This window comes from Canis aureus, chromosome 22 (assembly GCF_053574225.1).
Source record: "Canis aureus isolate CA01 chromosome 22, VMU_Caureus_v.1.0, whole genome shotgun sequence".
Taxonomy (NCBI): Eukaryota; Metazoa; Chordata; class Mammalia; order Carnivora; family Canidae; genus Canis; species Canis aureus.
In genome coordinates, this window is record NC_135632.1 from 49,999,864 (window position 1) to 50,019,451 (window position 19,588).

The following is a 19,588-nucleotide window of genomic DNA, read 5'->3' on the forward strand; positions in this document are numbered from 1 at the left end:
GCCAGAGGGCTATAGAAAACCAAGATGCTACTTTTATTTTTTTTTAAAGATTTTATTTATTTATTCATCACACACACACACACACACACACACACACACACACACACACAGAGAAGCAGAGACACAGGCAAAAGGAGAAGTAGGCTCCTTGTGGGGAGCCGGATGCAGGACTCAATCCCAGGACCCCGGGATCACAACCTGCGCTGAAGGTAGACGCCCAACCACTGAGCCACCCAGGTTCCCAAGATGCTACTTTTAAAACACCCATCTACATACTCACCCTAAGACCTAGTGCAGAGGCACCAGTTTGAAAAGCACCAGGGCCATATACGAAGGAGATATACTAGCACATGCCAGAGGTACAGGCAACTGCAGGAAATTCCCCAGGAACAGAAGCACTAGCAGATGCCATTGTTCTCACCCTACCTAGCTGGCTTAGTACTGGTGAGAAATAGTCCTGACATTCTGCACCTACTTGCTAGCACTGGTAGCCCCACCCTGGTATTCCCCTACAGAATTGCCCTGCTTAACTCTCCCTACCCTGGAAGGCACCTCCACCCCACCACACCCACCAGGCCACCTCTGCCTTAACTGATGCTCCCCCAAAGGGGCTCCCATCCACCATGAGCCCACAACAGCTGTGGCTGACCCAAAACAGAAGGGAACACACAAAGGACTATCCTGGAGCTCCTGATTTTGCTGACCGGTGGAGGAATGCACTTCTGGGTCTCACAGTCCACCTACAAAAAGCCACTCCTTCAAGACCAGGAGATGTAGCTGATATACCTAATATGCACAAACATACACAGAGAGCCAAGATGAAAAAACAGAAAAATATGTTCCAAATGAAAGAACAAGACAAACCTCAGAAAAAGAACTAAATGAAAAAGAGATAAACAATCTACCTGATAAAGAGTTCCAAGTAATGGTCATGAAGATGCTCACCAAACTCAGGTTAAGAATTGATGAAGACAGCAAGAACTTCAAGAAAGGGTCAAAAAATATCAAACAAGAACTAATCAGAGCTGAAGAATACAATAACTGAATTGAAAAATACACTAAGAATCAACAGCAGATTAGTGGATGCAGAAGAATGGATCAGCAATCTGGTAAACAGGGTAATGAAAGTGACCCTAGCTGAATGGCAAAAAGAAAAAAGAATTTCAAAAACTGAGGATAGTTTAAGAAACTTTAAGGACAGCATCAATGGTACTGACATTTGCATTATAAAGGTCCCAGAATGAGAAGAGAAAGAAAATTAATTAATTAATTAATTAAAAAAAGAGAGAGAAAAGAGAAAGAGAAAGGAGCAGAAAACTTATTTAAGGAAGTTACAGCAGACAGACTAGAAAACAGACATCCAGGTCCAAAAAGGAAAGAAAGCCCCATGGCAGCCTGGGTGGCTCAGCGGTTTAGTGCTGCCTTCAGCCCAGGGTGTGATCCTGGAAACCTGGGATTCAGTCCCACATTGGGCTTCCTGCATGGAGCCTGCTTCTCCCTCTGCCTGTGTCTCTGTGCCCCATTCTCTCTCTCTCTCTCTCTCTCTCTCATAAATAAATAAGTAAAACCCCAAACAATATGAACCCAAAGAGGTTCATCCCAAGATACAAAATAATGTCAAAAATTAAAGAGAAAATATTAAAAGAAGCAGGAGTCAAGCAACTAGTTACATACATGGGAACACCTATAATACTATCAGCTGAGGGATCCCTGGGTGGCGCAGCGGTTTGGCACATGCCTTTGGCCTAGGGCGCGATCCTGGAGACCCGGGACCGAATCCCACATCGGGCTCCCGGTGCATGGAGCCTGCTTCTCCCTCTGCCTGTGTCTCTGCCTCTCTCTCTCTCTGTGACTATCATAAATAAATAAAAATTAAAAAAAAAATACTATCAGCTGATTTTTTTTTGGCAAACTTTGCAGGTCAGAATGGAATGGCACAATATATTCAAAGTGCTGAAAGTAAAAACTCATAAAGAGGAACAGTCTACCCAGCAAGGTTATCATTCAGAATTGAAGTAAAGATAGAGTTTCCCAGACAAAAGAGTTCACTGCCACTAGACCTGCTTTACAGGAAATGTTAAGGGGCTTCTTTAAGTGGAAAAGAAAAGGCCATAACTAGAAGAAATTTTTGAAAGAAAAAAATCTAACTAACAGTGAACATACAGTAAAAGTGGTATATCAATCATTTACACAACTAGTATGAAGGTTAAAAGACAAAAGTAATATCTACAACAGTTAATTATGGGAAAATAAAAAAATAAAAAGATGTGAAATATGATGACAAAAAAAAACACAAAACAGGGTAGGGGGGAGAGTAAAAAATGCAGTGCTTTTAGGATTTGCTCAAACTTAGGTAACCATCACCTTAAAACACACTGCTACATACATAGGGTATTATATGTGAACCTCATGGTAATCACAAACCAAAAACCTATAGTAGATCCACAAAATTAAAAAGAAAAGAATTCACACATAACACTGAAGAAAATCATCAAACCACAAAGGAAGTAAGCAAGAGAAGGAACACAGAAAAACTACAAAAATAACCAAAAAATAATTAACAAAATGGCAGTAAGTCCATACCTACCAATATAAATATAAATGGACAAAGTGTTCCAAGTGTATCCAAAAGATACAGAGCAACTGAATGGGTAAATAAACAAGACTTCTCTATATGCTGTCTAAAAGAGACTCACTTCAGACTTAAAGATACACACAGACTAAAAGTGAAGGGATGAGAAAAGACAGTCCATGAAACTGAAAATGACAAGCAAGCTAGAGTAGCAATACTTATATCAGACAAAATAGACTGAAAACAAAGACTGTATAACAAAGGGGACCTACATAATAATAAAAAAATCAATCCAACAAGAAGATATAACAATTATAAATACCTATGCATCCAACATAGGTACTTAATACCATAATACTATACTTTAAGGAGCACTTAAATAAAAAAAGCATATATTAAGAGCCAAATACAGAGAAACTGACTATAATACAATAATAGTAGGGGACTTTCATGCCCCATTTACATCAACGGATAGATTATCTAGGCAGAAAATCAGTTTAAAAAAATCAGTGGTCTTAAATGATACATTAGACCAGGTGGACTAACTGATATATTAAAATTCCATCCAAAACCAGCAGAACACACATTCTTTTGAAGTCCACATGTAACATTCAACAGGATAAATCCTATGTTAGGGAACAAAACAAGTTTCAACAAACAAGAAGACTGTAATCATTATCAAGCATCTTTTCTGATCACAATGGTATAAAACTATAAATCAACTATGAGAAAAAAATTTAAAAAACATACACACAGAAGCTAAACAACACACTAATAAACAACGAATGGATCAATGAGTAAATTAAAAAAGAAAAAAACAAAACCTCCAGACAAATGAAAATGGAAACACAATGTTCCAAAATCAATGAGACTCTGGAAAAGCAGCTGTAAGAAGGAAGTTTATCACAATAGAGGCCTACCTCAAGAAACAAGAAAAATCTCAAATAGACAATCTAACCTTACACCTAAATAAACTGAAAAAAAAAAAAAAAAAAGAACAAAATCCAAAGTTAATAGGATGGAAATGATAAAGATCAAAGTAGAAATAAATGAAATAGAGACTTTAAAAATAATAGAAAAGATAAATGAAACTAGCTGGTTCTTCAAAAAGATAAACAAAATTGATAAACAAGACTCATCAAAAAAAAAAAGAAGAAGAAACAAAGGAGGGAGAGATGGAAGTAAGAGGAACCAAATAAAATTAGAAATGAAAGAAGAGAAGCTACAACCGACATCACAAAAATACAAAGGATTTTAACAGACTACTTACTACCCACAGTTTTATATGCCAACAAACTGGACAACCTAGAAGAAACCAGTAAATTCCTGGAAACACTGAATCCTCAGGGGAAAACTGAAATAGGAAGAAAGAAAATCTGAACAGACTGATTACTAATAATGAAACTGAATCAGTAATCAAAAAACTTCCAATAAAGAAAAGCCTAGAACAAGTCAGCTTCACAGGTGAATCCGACCATTCTTTTTAAGATTTATTTACTTACTTATTTAGAGAGTGTGAGCAGGGGGAGGGGCAGGGGAAGAAGAATCTCAAGCAGACTCTGCAGTGAGTGTGAGCCCAATGAGGGGCCCAATTTCACGACCCTGAGATCATGACCTTGACCTGAAATCCAGAGTCAGACGCTGAACCAACTGAGCCACCCAGGCACCTCTCTACCAAACATTTAAAGAAGAGTTAATGCCTATCTTTCTCAAACTATTCTAAAAATTTGAAGAGAAATAGAGGCTTCCAAATTCATTTTACAAGGCAAGCATTTACCCTGATAGCAAAACCAAAGATTCTATCAAAGAAAAAAAATTATAGGCCAGTATTACTGATGAACATAGAGGCAAAAATCCTCAACAAAATATAAGCAATCAAATTCATTAATACATTAAAAGGATCACACATCATAATCAAGTGGAATTTATTCCAGGGATGTGAGGATGGTTCAATATCCTCAAATCAATGTAATATACCACATTCACAAAATGAAGGATAAAAATCATATGATCATCTCAACAGATGCAGAAAAAGTATTTGACAAAACTCAAATCCATTTATAAAAACTCTCAACAAAATGGGTATAGAGGGAACATACCTCAACATAATAAAGGCCACGTGTGACAAAAAACACAGAAAACATCACATTCAAGATTAGGAACAAGACAAGGATGTCCACTCTCACCACCTTTATTCAACGTAGTGTTAGAAGTCCTAGCTGCAACAATTAGACAGCAAAAAGGCATAAGAGGCATTCAATTTGGTAAGGAGGAAGTAAAACCGTCATTATTTGCAGATATCATAATATTATATATAGAAAAACCTAAAGAATCCATCAAAAAACCTATTAGATTAAATGAATCCAGTTCATTTATTCATAAAGCTGAGTAATATAAAATTAATAGAAATCTACTATGTTTCTATGTACTAGTAGCAAAATATTATAAAGAGAAATTAAGAAAACAATTCCACTTATAATTGCATCAAAAAGAACAAAATACATAGGATTACTTTAACCAAGGAGGTGAAATTGTTTAGGTCACTGAGAGAAGAAACTGAAGATACACAAATAAACGAAGATATACCATGCTCATGAAATGGAAGAATTAATATTGCTAAAATGTTGATACTAGCCAAAGAAATCTACAAATTCAATGTGATCCCTATCAAAATATCAATGGCATTTTTCACAGAACTAGAACAAACAATCCTAAAATTTGTAGGGAACCACAAAAGACCCTGAATAACCCAAGCCATCTTAAGAAATACAAACAAAGCTGGAGGTATCATGTTTCCAGATTTCAAATGATACCACAAAGCTATAAAAATCAAAGCAGTATGGTACCTGGCACAAAGACAGACATTTAGATCTATGGAACAGTAAAGAGAGTCAGGATAAAGCCATGCATATATGGTTAGTAAATCTATGACAAAGGAGGCAAGATGACAGTCTCTTCTACAAACGGTGTTGGGAAAACTGGTCAGCTACATGCAAAAATAAAATGAAAATGGATCAATTTCTTCCACCAGATACAAAAATAAATTCAAAATGGATTAAAGACAGGACACCTGGGTGGCTCAGTGGTTGAGCGTCTGCCTTCAGCTCAGGGTGTGATCCTAGAGTCCAGGGATCCAGTCCCACGTCAGGCTCCTTGCAAGGAGCCTGCTTCTCCCTCTGCCTAGGTCTCTGCCTCTCTCTCTGTGTCTCTCATGAATAAATAAATCTTTTTAAAAAATGGATTAAAGACTTAAATGTAAGACCTGAAATTATATAACTTCTAAAAAGGATACAAGCAGTAAACTCCTGGACATTATTCTTAGCAATATGTTTTTGGTTCTGTCTCCTCAGGCAAGGGCAACATAAGCAAAAATAAACTATTTAGTCTATATCAAACTAATAAAGGAAACCATCAAGAAAATGAAAAGGCAAACTACTGAATGGGAGAAGATATTTGCAAGTTCTATATCTGATAATGTGTTAATATCCAAAATATATAAAGAACTCATACAATTCAGCAAACAAACAAACAAAACAATCTGATTAAAAATGGGCAGAGATATTTTCCCAGAGAAGACAAACAAGGTCAACAGACATGAAAAAAATGCTCAATATCACTAGTCACCAGGGAAATGCAAATCAAAACTATAATGACATATTGCCTCACATGTGTCAGATTAGCTAATATCAAAAAGACAAAAATAACAAGAGTTGGTAAGGATGTAGAAAAAAAGGAACCCTCAAGCACTGCTGGTGAGAATGTAAATTGGTGCAGCCACCACAGAAAACAATTATCAAATTTCCTCAAAAAATTGAAATACGAATTTCATACAATCCAGCAATTCCATTTCTGGGTATTTACTTGAAGAAAATGAAGACACTTATTTGAAAAGATATCTGCACGTCTATGTTCATTGCAGCATGATCTACAATAGCCAAGATATGGAATAAACCTAATGTCTACTCACAGATGAATGGATAAAGAAAACATAATATAGAAACATACATACAATGGAATGTTACTCAACCACAAAAAAAGAATGAAATCTTGCCATTTGCAACAACACAGATAGAGCTAGAATATTACATTAAGCGAAATAAATCAAGAGAAAGAGAGATACTATATGATTTTACTCATTTGTGGAATCTAAAAAGCAAAACAGGGGCACCCAGAAGGCTGTTAAGCATCTCACTCTTGATTTAGGCTCTCATGATCTCAGGACCATGAGATTGAGCCCTGCATCCAGCTCTGCACTGGGTGTGTAGCCTGCTTAAGATTCTCTCCCTCTCTCACTCCCCCTACCACTTATACTCGTCCTCAAAAAAAAAAAAAAAAAAAGCAAAACAAATAAACAAAATAGAAATAGACTTATAAATGCAGAGAACAAACTACTGGTGGTTGCCAGAGGGGAAAGGGATGGAGGGATGGGAGAAATAGGTGAAAGGAGCTAAGGTACACAAACTTGCAGTTATAAAATTAGGTATCATAGGGAATATATAGTCAAGAATATTGTAATAACTTCCTATGGTGACAGATGGTAACTAGGCTTATAATGGTCATCATTTTATAAAGTATATAAATGTCCAGTCACTATACTGTATACTTGAAATAAGTCATATTATATGTCAACTATATTTTCATTACAAAATAAAACTAAACAACCTAAAACAAGATTCCCTCCTTTAAACATGCTGAATGGCTGAATGATCTGTTGTCACATCCTAGGATTATTATGATTATGGCCATTTAATGATTAGCCAAACAAAGCAAAATCAAATTTAAGGGAAATGAGAACTAACCTGGCTTATAGGAAGACCTCTACATTAAATAACGCAATAACAATACTAAGACAGTACTGCTTCTGTCTTTGGCCAGTGGCACATGTTTACTTCAAAAGCAAAAACAAAAGTCTCTCTCATGACTCCTCTCAGTGCCTATGTGGAGGTCACACTGCCTCCAACCCAGCAAAGGGATGATGAGCACACAGAGTACCCACAGGAAGCAAAGGTCAGCACAATGAAGATGGGGTGCCTCTTTGCCCCCTATAGCTGCCACCATGCCCCAGCACACTCTCCCAGGTCCTACTGGACTCCAGTAGTCACATATGATTGTGTCTCAATAAGGAAAAAACTGCTCCTAGAAATAACCTGTGTTTTCAAAATACATTTTTATATTCCTGCTTAATATAAAAACTGTCCCTATGTGCCTATATATATATGTACATACATGTGCATGTCTATGTATGTGTATATGTATGTGTATGTATGTGTATATATAAAAATATATATATATAAATGCTGATGTACCCAGTGATAAATATATGCAGAGACAGAAATACAGATACATATGTATCTATAGTTTAGTCTTCTTATATACATACATGCCTGCTATATGATATTCACCTGAAACTTTATTACTTATAAGGTGGATTAATAATGTTAGAAGACAGATGTATCTGACCACTCTAATCTATCCATGTATAAAGGAAGATATTCAGAAGTAGTTATTACAGTGTCCTAAGAGAATGACAATATTAAAGATGAGATGTACCAAAATCAAAACATGATAATCATGTGACAGACATTTTGAGACAGAGCTTTAACCTAAATAGCACCCCTTATGATACAGTTAATATGTAAGAAATTCTTAACTCCCTTAATTCCTTTTTCTAAAGAAAATCTTTCTTTGTGTTACTTCATTAACTATTAGGAATCAACAGGAGAAGGCAGAGTCTGAGGGTTAGTGATCCTTGCTCATAGAGAAAACTCAAGATGAACACAACTAAGACACAGGTAGAGACACACTTTAAGAACTCCACATCGGGGATCCCTGGGTGGCGCAGCGGTTTAGCGCTGCCTTTGGCCCAGGGCGCGATCCTGGAGACCCGGGATCGAATCCCACGTCAGGCTCCCGGTGTATGGAGCCTGCTTCTCCCTCTGCCTATGTCTCTGCCTCTCTCGCTCTCTCTGTGTGTGACTATCATAAATAAATAAAAATTAAAAAAAAAAAAAGAACTCCACATCGCTCGCTGTCTAGTGAAATGAGTGAGAGCCTTGACTGCAAGTTCCCAATACCTCCTAACTACTGGCTCAAGGTCATATTCACCACTACACAAGCTGCCATCTACTTAATGAAAGTTATCAAAACACAACATTATGACAAACAAAATCACAATCATTGTGTGTAAAATCAAATTAAACCTGCAATAGCAGGGAGTGTTTGTCACAAAAGGCCTGGCTAGCTCTCACAATGCTGATTGGGATCACAATGAGCAGGTTACAATCTCTCCTTTAGGTAGCTTTGGGGAAGAGGATATCCAGGGAATGTCTCCCATGAATCATAAAGGCTAAAGGAGGAGGGCGGGGGGGCACCTGGGTAGCTCAACAGGTTAAGTGTCTGTCCAGCTCAGGTCACGATCTTGGGGTCCTGAAATTGAGCCCAGCATTGGGCTCCCTGTTCAGCAAGGAGCCTGCTTCTTCCTCTCTCTCTGCCCCTCCCCCTGCTTGTGCTCTCTCACACAAATAAATAAATAAAATCTTAAAAAAAAAAAAAAAAGAACAAGCTTTTCCACTTATGTTAACTTCATGGAAATCTAAGATTTTAAGTTATTCTGAGTTTTATTAGTTCTAAAACTTGCACTCTGAAAATAGTTCACACTTTATAATTATGCATATCTCATATGCATGTACAATTTTTTTCAGCCAAATATGATGATATAAACAGCATTGTAGGGATCACATTTTAAAAGACATTAAGGAAGAGAATAATGCAGAATTTAAAAATCCAGTCTTGGACACCTGGGTGGTTCAGCAGTTGAACGTCTGCCTTCAACTCAGGGCGTGATCCCAGGATCTGGGATTTAGTCCCGCATCAGGCTCCCTGCATAGAGCCTGCTTCTCCCTCTGCCTGTGTCTCTTCTTCTCTCTCTCATGTCTCTCATGAATAAATAAATAAATCTTTAAAAAATAATAATAATTAATTAAAATAAAATAAAAATCCAGCCTTAACAATGGAAATAGGATTCTTATCTCAGATGCATAAAAATTTTCAAGTGAGCATGACTGAGATGATTTTATTATTTTTTTATGTATTATAAAAAAAGAAATGGTGGATCACTATATATAAAATCCTCATCCTACCAACAAGAAAGTTATTTCTATTATGGCTTTATGACACCCAAAAGGGTACCTATACACCCAAGAAAAATCTATGTACAAAATTCCATTCAAGGTTTTTATTCAGTCGAAAATTTCTCTCTGAAACAGCGGAAGCATTTGGAAAACTGATGCTCCAGATCTCCAGCTGATGGGAACACACACATAGTCTCTGTCCCAGCTGCCACAAAGAGTATGTACCTGCACAGTAACTAGCAGGTGGAAACACAGGCTTCCACCTAAGAATCTGAATACCGTGGATAAACCAGAAAAAATGGGATGCTGACATTAACAACCAAGACAATGCCTCAGTCCGTCTTGTACCCACTAAGAGATTCAGAAAGATTTAAAATTCTGGAAAGGCGGGATCCCTGGGTGGCGCAGCGGTTTGGCGCCTGCCTTTGGCCCAGGGCGCGATCCTGGAGACCCGGGATCAAATCCCACATCAGGCTCCCGGTGCATGGAGCCTGCTTCTCCCTCTGCCTGTGTCTCTGCCTCTCTCTCTCTCTCTCTGTGACTATCATAAATAAATAAAAATTAAAAAAAAAAAATTCTGGAAAGGCCCTAAACAAGCACCTGAATGTGGAATGTGAACTCCTGGTAATATATAGAGGCAGAAAGACACCTCTGTCCTGTTGTTGCTCATGAGAAAAGTTAAAAACAACAAAGGAAACAAGACACATAAAGGGGAACACCTATCTTTTTTTTTTTTTAATTTATTTATGATAGTCACACGGGGGGGGGGGGGGGGGGCGCAGAGACATAGGCAGAGGGAGAAGCAGGCTCCATACACCGGGAGCCCGATGTGGGATGCAATCCCGGGTCTCCAGGATGGGCCAAAGGCAGGCGCCAAACCGCTGCGCCACCCAGGGATCCCCTATCTTTGATGAAAATAAGAAAAAAACAAACTATAAATCCAAATCACAAACCATGAGAAGAGGCTTTAAAAGTCAGCCCAGGCTAAGCTAAGAGCACTTATGCCTCTGCACAATGGGGCCAAGGAGGAGAGGGCAGGGTTCTCCTGGACGCCAAGGAGCAGGGACCACCACCCCACTGCCTGGGTGTAGACAGAAAGGACTCATGGTGGATCTCCGAACCACGTCGGCTAGAAGATAGTGGTTTGGAAAAACAGGGGCTCACTAGAAACTAAGTAATAACTGCAAGCAATTGATATAGAACTATACGGAAATATTACAGGGCAAAGAGAATCAGAAACAAAGGCAGAGAAGAAACACAGCAGGAAATTATAGAACCAAGTAATGGAAACCTATGGAATTCTTCATAAATTTCAAGCAATGAAACTAAGCCATCTCTCTGAAGCTAAAACCCAAAGAAGAGCTATGAGAACTGAAGGTAAGAGCTCAGAAAAGTTATTTAAGACACCATAAAATTACTACAGATACAAGGTCATAATAAAAGCTACTAAGTAATACTGAACACATAGCCAAGAAAATGGTGGACAAGTCTAAGAAAATTACATAAAACCTTAAAATTATTTCAGAGAATATGTAAGAGCCCACATAACTGGCTTACCTAAAGGCAAAAAGAAAGCAAATACAATCAAGTAAGTCTTAAAAGGTTACTGAAAAAAATTCTTCTGAAATCATGGTAATCCTTAGTCTATACATTGAATGAATGTATGTCAACAAAAACTGTTACAATCTAATCAATATCAAGACATATGCAGATAACAGGAAATGTAGACAATTAAGAATCAGTACCTACATTCAAATTTCCTGACACCTTCTAAAAGCCATACAGATCAACAAGGCAAACAAGTAAAAGCATCCATAGCATACACCTACAGCATACCTCAGAGACAGGAGAGTTCGCAAAATCCAATTAATAGGTAAGTCACACAATAAAGGACCAAAAACACATTCTTCTCAAGTGCACATGGGACATTTTACAGGATAAATCAGTCATATGTTAGGCTGCAAATTAAATCTCAACAGATTTACAAAGATCAATTATAAAAAGTATCCTCAGACCACAACAGGATGAAGTTAGAAATCAGTAGCAGAAGAAAAACTGAAGAATTCACAAACATGTGGAAATTAAACAACACATTCTTAAACAACTAATGGATCAAAGAAGACATCACAACAAAATTTAGGAGACATGGAGAAAGCAGTGCTAAAGGGAGGAGATTTGTAGCCAAGGACCTCCAATGAGCAACCTAACTTTACAATTAAGGAACAAGAAAAAGGAGAACTAAACCGATAGCTAGCACAAGGAATAAAATAAGAAAGATTAGAGCAGAGAAAAGCAAAATAGAAGAAGAAAGACAATAGAGAAAACTAAAAGCAAAACAAAACAAAAAACAAACAAACAAAAAAAACGAAGTTGATTCTTGGAAAAGACCAACAAAACTGACAAATATTTAGCTAGATGAATTAAGAAAAAAAGAGAGGAGACTTAATTTAACTAAGATCAGAAGTAGAAATGGGGACATTACTACCAATTCTGCAGAAATAAAAAGGATTATAAGAGAGTGCTATTAACAACTGTCCAGCAACAAACTAGATAACCCACATGAAATGGACAAATTCCTAATGCAAAACCTACCATAAATCAGAAGAAATAGAAAATCTGAAGAGGTCTATAATTAGTAAGGTGACTGAATTAGTAAGGAGACTGAAAAAAATCTGACAAAGAAAAACCCTGGACCTGACAACTACACTGGTGAATTTTACCAAATATTTAAAGAACTAATACCAATCCTTCTCAAGTTTTGCTCCCAAAATTGATGAGGAGCACTGTTAACTCATTCTACAAAGCCAGCATTACCCTGATACAAAGTCAGACAACATTACAAGAAGAGAAAACTACAGACACACATCCCTTATGCACAACGATGTAAAAACACTCAATCAAATACTAGCAAACTCAATTTAGCCACACAGTAAAAAGATCACATAGCAGGCAAGTGGAATTTATTCCTGGAATGCAAAGATAGTACAAAAACCAGCTTATTTTAATATATCCTATTAACAGAAAGAAGGGGGGGAGGAACCACATGATCAACTCGATGCAGAAAAAGCATTTAATAAAATTCACCACTTTTATGATAAAAACACTCAACAAACTCGGAATAGAAGGAAACTACCTCCATATAATAAAATTCATCTCTGAGAAGCCTTACAGCAAACATCATATTGAATGGTAAAGACTAAAAGCTCTCCCTTTAGATCAGGAATAAGGCAAAATGCCCACTTTCACCACTTCCATTCAACACAGATTTTGAAGTTCTAGCCCTAACAATTAAGAGATGAAATAGAATGCACCCAAATTAGAAAGGAAGAAGTAAAATTATCTCTGTTGATAAGTGATAATTATCTTTTATGTAGAAAACCCTAAGTTTTCAGCAAAAACACTGTCATTGCTAATAGATGAATTCAGCAAAGCAGCAGGACACAAAATTAATATACAAAAACAAGTTGCATTTCTATATACTAACAATAAACTATCTGAAAAGGTAATTATGGAAACAATCCTATTTATAATAGCATCATAAAGAATAAAATACTTAGAAATTAAAAACATAAAAGACATACAGTGAAAAACGATAAAACAATGCTAAATAAGACATAAACACATCACATGTTCACAGGACTTAACACTGTTAAAATGTCAATACTACCCAAAGCAATCTACAGATTCAATGAATCTCTTATCAAATCCCAAAGAGGCCTTTTGCAAAAATAGAAAAACCCCGCATAAAATCCACATGGAATTTCATGGGATCTCAACTAGCCAAAACAATCTTGAAAAAGAAGAAAAAAGTTCCTGATTTTGAAACTTACTGCAAAGCCAGGGTGCCTGGGTGGCTCAGATGGTTAAGTGGCTGACTCTGTTTCAGCTTGGATCACGATCTTACTTACGGTCATGATCTCAGGGTTGTAAGATCAGGCCCCACATTGCACCCCATGCTCAGCATGAAGTCTGCTTGAGTTTCTCTCCTTCTGTCCCTCTCTCAGCTTGTGTTCATTCTATCAAATAAATAACTAAAATCTTTTTCAAAAACTACCACAAAGCCACAGCAACCAAAACAATGTGGTACTGGCATAAAGACAGACATCCAGACCAATGTAATAGAACAGAAATAAACCCTCACATATATGGTCAAATGATTTGTGACAAGGATACCAAGGCCATTCAATGGGGAAAGGGCAGTCTTTTAACAAATGATACTGGGAAAACTGAGTATCCACGTGCAAAAGAATGAAAATGAACTCTAACCAAAAAAGAAAGAAAGAAAGAAAGAAAGAAAGAAAGAGAGAGAGAGAGAGAGAGAGAGAGAGAGAAAGAAAGAAAGGAAGAAAGAAAGAAAGAAAGAAAGAAAGAAAGAAAGAAAGAAAGAAAGAAAGAAAGAAAGAAATTGAACCCCTACCTAACACCAGACAAAACTTAATCAAAATGGCTTAAAGACCTAAGTATAAGACCCAAAACTATAAAACTCTTAGAAGAAAATATAGAGGAAAAGCTTCATGACATTGGATTTGACTTCACAACATTGGCAATAATTTCTTAGATATAACACCAAAGGTACAGGCATAAAGAAAAAATAGGTAAGTCAGACTTCATAAAAATTTAAAAATTTCATGCCTCAAAAGGCAGTATCAACAAAGTAAAAAGGCAATCCATAAAAATAGATAAAAATATCTGCCAATGATATATATAAGGGAATAATATCTAGAATATATAATTTCTAAAAGGCAACAAAACAACCTGATTCAAAAATGAGCAAATGAGTTGAAAAGACATTTCTCCAAAGACATACAAACAGCCAAAAGCACAGGAGAAAAAAAAAAAATGTTCCACATCATTCATCATCAGGGAAATGCAAATCAAACTACAACAAGATATCACCTTATACCCATTAGAATGACAACCATCAAAACATCAGAAAATAACAAGTGTTGACAAGGATGTGGAGAGATCAGAACCCTTGTGCACTGTCAGTAGGGATGTAAAAAGGTACAACTGCTGTAGAAAAAAATACAGAGGTACCTCAAAAAATCATATATAGAAGTACCACATGACCCAACAATTCCACTTCTGGGCATATACCCAAAGAATTGAAAGCAAGGTCTTGAAGGGATATTTGCACATCCATGTTCATAACATTATTCAAAATAGACAAAAGATAGAGGCAACCCATGTGTCCACTGATGGATGAGTAAACAAGCAAAATGTGGTATATGCATACAATTATTCAGCTCCAAATAAGAAAGAAATTCCAACATATACCACAACATAGATGAATTTGTGGACATAATGCTAAGTGGGATAAACCAGCCACAAAGAAAGAAATACTGTATGATTCCACTTATTTGAGATATTTAGAGTAGTCAAAACCACAGTCAGAAAGTAGAAAGGTAGTTGACTGTACTGGGGTCAAGGGGAGAAGGGAAAGTGACTGTTTAATCAATAGAGTTTCAGTTTTATAAGATGAAAGGAGCTATGAAGAGGGATAAGATATTTTAAGATTTTTCAATCTTTAAATTTCATGTTACATGTGCTTTATCACAATAGGAGAGCTAGTTAAGACATATAACCACCATACAAAATGGGTGATCTATGATTGGATCTTGGTTTGAACAAACCAAGTCTATATATATTTGGTGACAACTAGAAAAATTTGAATATGGACTGAATCTGTCCTCATGAGAGAAAGACTGGAAAGACTGGAAGGTAGTATTACACTGCCTAGAGAATACGTTTATGTATATTTGGGCAGCAAAAATGCTCTAAGGCCTTGCCGCCATCTGGGAGGTTCGAGGCAAATGTGGAATTACACACTGCAGTGAGCACTTTCATCTGAAAACTAGTATTGTCATTGAAACAGAATGACACAAAATCACAAAGTTGCAAAATGCTGATATGCATCTAGGTATTATGCCACTTTGTGCCTCTTCCTATGCCATGTTTCCATGTTCTCACTCACTGATGAGAGGGGATGGAAAGTGGGCTCCAGGATGGCTCCCATTTTCATTCCTCCCCAGACTCCCAATACAGTGAGTGTCTGGGCATAAAGTAAACTCTGCTAATCTTAATAGGAGTAATATGTGTATGTATTCACACCCAATTATAAGCTAACTGAATGCTGTGAGACCTCAATAAATAAGTAGTAAGCCATATAGAACAAATATATTTTTAAAAAATATTTTATTTTTATATTTGAGAGAGAGAGAGAACAAGGAGGGAGGAGGTGAAGAGGCAGAGGGAGAAACAGATCCCCCACTGAGCAGGAACCCAATGCAGGGCTCAGTCCCAGGACCCTGGGATCATGACCTGAGCCAAAGTCAGATGTTTAACCAACTGAGCTACCCGCACACACCTAGAAAAAATATATTGATCTAAAGGTACAATGTAATGAAGCTCTAAAAGCAAAAAATATGTTCATGAAAAAAATAAGTAATTGTAAAGTTCTATGTTTTTTAGTAAGAAAAAAAAATAAAGCCTAACTTGTTATACATGTCTACCAAGAAAAAAATAATTGCATTAGAGTTGATATAATGACTTACATAATGATTTTCCTGGATACAATTTTGCCTGGGGGTAACCAGGGATCATCTTTTCATCTCTGGCTCTAAGATTTTCAAGCTCATGTTTGATAATGAATTGACATTCTGCCATTGTAAGGAAGTCATCATTGTCATCTAAATGAAAGCAAAAATTTACCATTATTTTCTCCGTAATAGCCAAAATAAGGTTAAGAATACAGAAATGATGGTATAAATAAATAAGGAGTAAGTAAGCAAAGTATAAAACTGCTAAATTAAACAGAACATAAAGCACCTTTGATATGCTATATGAAGAAAAACATTGTTTTGCCTTCAAATAATACAATTCTTCGATCATGGTACAATGGTCCCGCCTTATCTGTAGTTTTGCTTTCTGGGCAGTCAGTTACCCACATCAATCATGGTCCAGAAGTGGATGATCCTCCTTCTGACCTATCGTCAGGTCAGAGGTAGCCTAACACTATGTTGTAATGCTTCGGTCATTCACCTCCCTTCATCTCATCAGGAGAGCATTGCACCATCTCACTTCATCACAAGAAGAAGGGTGTATACAATAAAAGGCACTTTTAGAGAGAGACCACATTTGCATTAACTTTTATTACAGTAGATTGTCATCATTATTCTATTTTATTATTGTTGTTGTTAATCTCTTACGGTGCCTCATTTACAAAATAAGCTTTGTCACAGAGATGTGCATATAGGAAAACACTGCATATACAGCATCCAGTACTATTTGCTATTTCAGGCATCCACTGGGAGTCTCTGAATGTATCTCTTACGACTAAGAGGGGGGAGGCTACAATACCAGTTCTTATATAATATAGTAGAAACATCCAAACGGCAGATGCTTGCTTGATCCCATCTAATACCAATGAGCAGAAGGCAACATGGTCTTTAATTCTAACACTATTTTAACCAGGGAATGGAACTGAAGTTTGGCTGTATGACAAATTCTCCTCCTTCAAACTCTCAAGCTCAAGCCATTCCCTTCTGGGATTGAAAATCCCTCCCATAAATGAGGGAGAAGACAATCTGATAAGAAAACTAGTATATTTTGACAAGTGAATCCTCTTAAAAATGAGGTGAATTTTACCATTACCATGTATGCACTAAGACATAAAAATCCAGAGTGAGTCTGAAGAAGCCTAATCACAACACATCTTCTCCTAACTCCAAAAGCCCCAGCAGGGACCAATTTAAATTATTTTGGAACCAAACTCCCACTCTGACATCACAGACATCCTGGCTTTCTCAGTTCTTTCCAGAATCCATTCCCTTCTGGACCCTCTATGAGACCAGAACAGAACCAGTTACCCTACAGAAAATGGCAATTCTACAACTCTGGACTACTACTGCATTTCTCCTTATAAGATTTTTCTGTATCAAGCTAGTGAATACTTACTATTCTGAGAATTAGAACAGAATTATATGTTATATTGTCATGCTAATTTATGTTCACCCGTTCCAGGGGTTCCCAAAGTAAGGCCCATGGGGCATATTGCATTAGCAAATTTTAGTGGAACGCATCTTCACCCATTTATTTCTTATGGTCTAAGGTTGCTTTTGCTTTACAAGGACAGTATCAAGTAACAGCAAGGGAATATATGGCCTGCATAGCCTAAAATAGTTACTATTTGACCCTTAATGTGTTTGCTGACCCCTGATCTACTCATCAAAAACTTATTTTTGACATAAACTGATGCTGATAGAAACAATCTTGGGACTTACCATCATAATCTTTGAAGTTATGTCGGGTTCCATATGTAAAGGCTCTCATAGTGTTATCATTACACTCCTTTACCAAACCCATTGCTTCTGCACCCAGTAATAATGTAATTTTGGAGGCACCAACAAGATATAAGTTCTCATTTTCTAGTGTTTCTTTCTCATATTTATTTAATAGTGGTCTAAATAGCAGCTGGGCACCTTCAAAAACAAAAGGTAAAAGCAATCTTAGAAAAGTTTCAAAAATGAAAACATTCTAAATAAGTATTGTTTCTAGCTTGATATAAGGAAAATGTATTAACAATTCAAATCTATTTTCTAAATAAATAGGAATTACAGGTAAGTTGATATCCTCCAGAAAACTACCTTCTAGCATCCTATATTTCTGCTCAGAAGTCTAATCCTTAATGTGTGACCTACTGTGTCTTTCTTTCTTGAAGTTTGTAGTATGTCTCCATTCCCAGGGTTCTGGAACTTTCCGATGACAAACCATTTTCACCTACAGTGCAGTGGGCCCTTTCCATCTGAAAAGGCCTGGCATCACCCTTGAGGTTTCCTTCGATGATTTCTTCTTCTCCTTTCCCTCTGTCCCCTTTCTAGAACTCTTTTTATTTAAGATGTGTACCTCCTGGCCTAGTCTCTAACTTCCTGACTTTTTCTCTCTCAAAGTTCCTAATTCTGTACCTTTTGCTCTATTTTCTGGGAGGTTTTATCAAGATTATCTTCTAACCCTAATACTGTGTTTTTAAATTTTGCTTTCATACTTCAACTTTATATAAGCTCTGTTTTTCTAAATGAATATTTTACAGTCTCCAACTCTTGATTTACAGAATGTCTGTCCTGCCCTCTCATAAGTGAAGGAGTTAAGTTTTTAATTCTCTCTTGGTTTTCTTCTTCTGCAGTTTGCTGTTTCTACCTGTTTGTTTAGGTTAAGCTTTGTCTTTCATGTTAGGGACTTTCCTCAGATGTGTGGTGATCTTTTCCTGTATGTGCGTGTTTAAGAAAGGGGTTCTAGGAGGCTGTACTCAAGTTCTGAAGGTTTAGATGGAGCTCACTGAAGATGGCCTTTAATGCACAGTCCTCTGGCCAGGTTGTTTTCCATGGGCAACTCTCTGATTTCTACACCTTTGGTTATTTTGTGTTTGGTTAGACTCCCCAAGGAAGATTATTCAATCTGCTTCCTAGATGATTTGAATCTAGCTGCTAACATTCTAGAAACTAAATTAGGTATGAGATTAGTGGGATGGAGGATAAGGGGAACAATACTCCATTACTCTATTTTCAGTATAGAATCTATCACAGAAGCCCCCATGCCAAAATCCAAGCATCTGACCCTTTACAGAGAAAATTCAGTCTTCTGCAGCAATCGTAGAATACAGGGATCGGGGGAATCTATTTCTTAAATGAATCTCAGTCGATTCTTTTTTTCTTGCTCTTGGTACCACTTATTTCCACCCCCATAGGCCCCTACAATCACTAATACCTAAGTCCACAGGAGCATTCTGTGGTGCAAACGAAACTGCACCTCAGTTTGTACTCCTGCCAACTTCAGCTTTGACTTGTTCAAGTCTGAGAACTTATTTACCACTCATCCACCTGTTTTCTAG

General features: G+C 37.0%; 1 protein-coding gene across 4 annotated transcripts in view; it reads right to left on the reverse strand.

The window, feature by feature from the left end:
- The window catches only part of ANO10 (anoctamin 10), a 228,752-nt gene that overhangs the window by 198,856 nt on the left and 10,308 nt on the right, over positions 1 to 19,588 (reverse strand). For all 4 annotated transcript variants that reach the window (XR_013361650.1, XM_077865995.1, XM_077865994.1 and 1 more), the window contains exons 3-4: positions 17,985 to 18,182; positions 16,257 to 16,391 (exon numbers count right to left, since the gene is read on the reverse strand). Coding sequence is in view for 3 of the 4 variants with exons in the window: in XM_077865995.1 (XP_077722121.1) it covers positions 16,257 to 16,391; positions 17,985 to 18,182 (333 nt within the window). In the remaining variant the exon portion in view is untranslated. The remainder of the gene's footprint in view (positions 1 to 16,256; positions 16,392 to 17,984; positions 18,183 to 19,588) is intronic.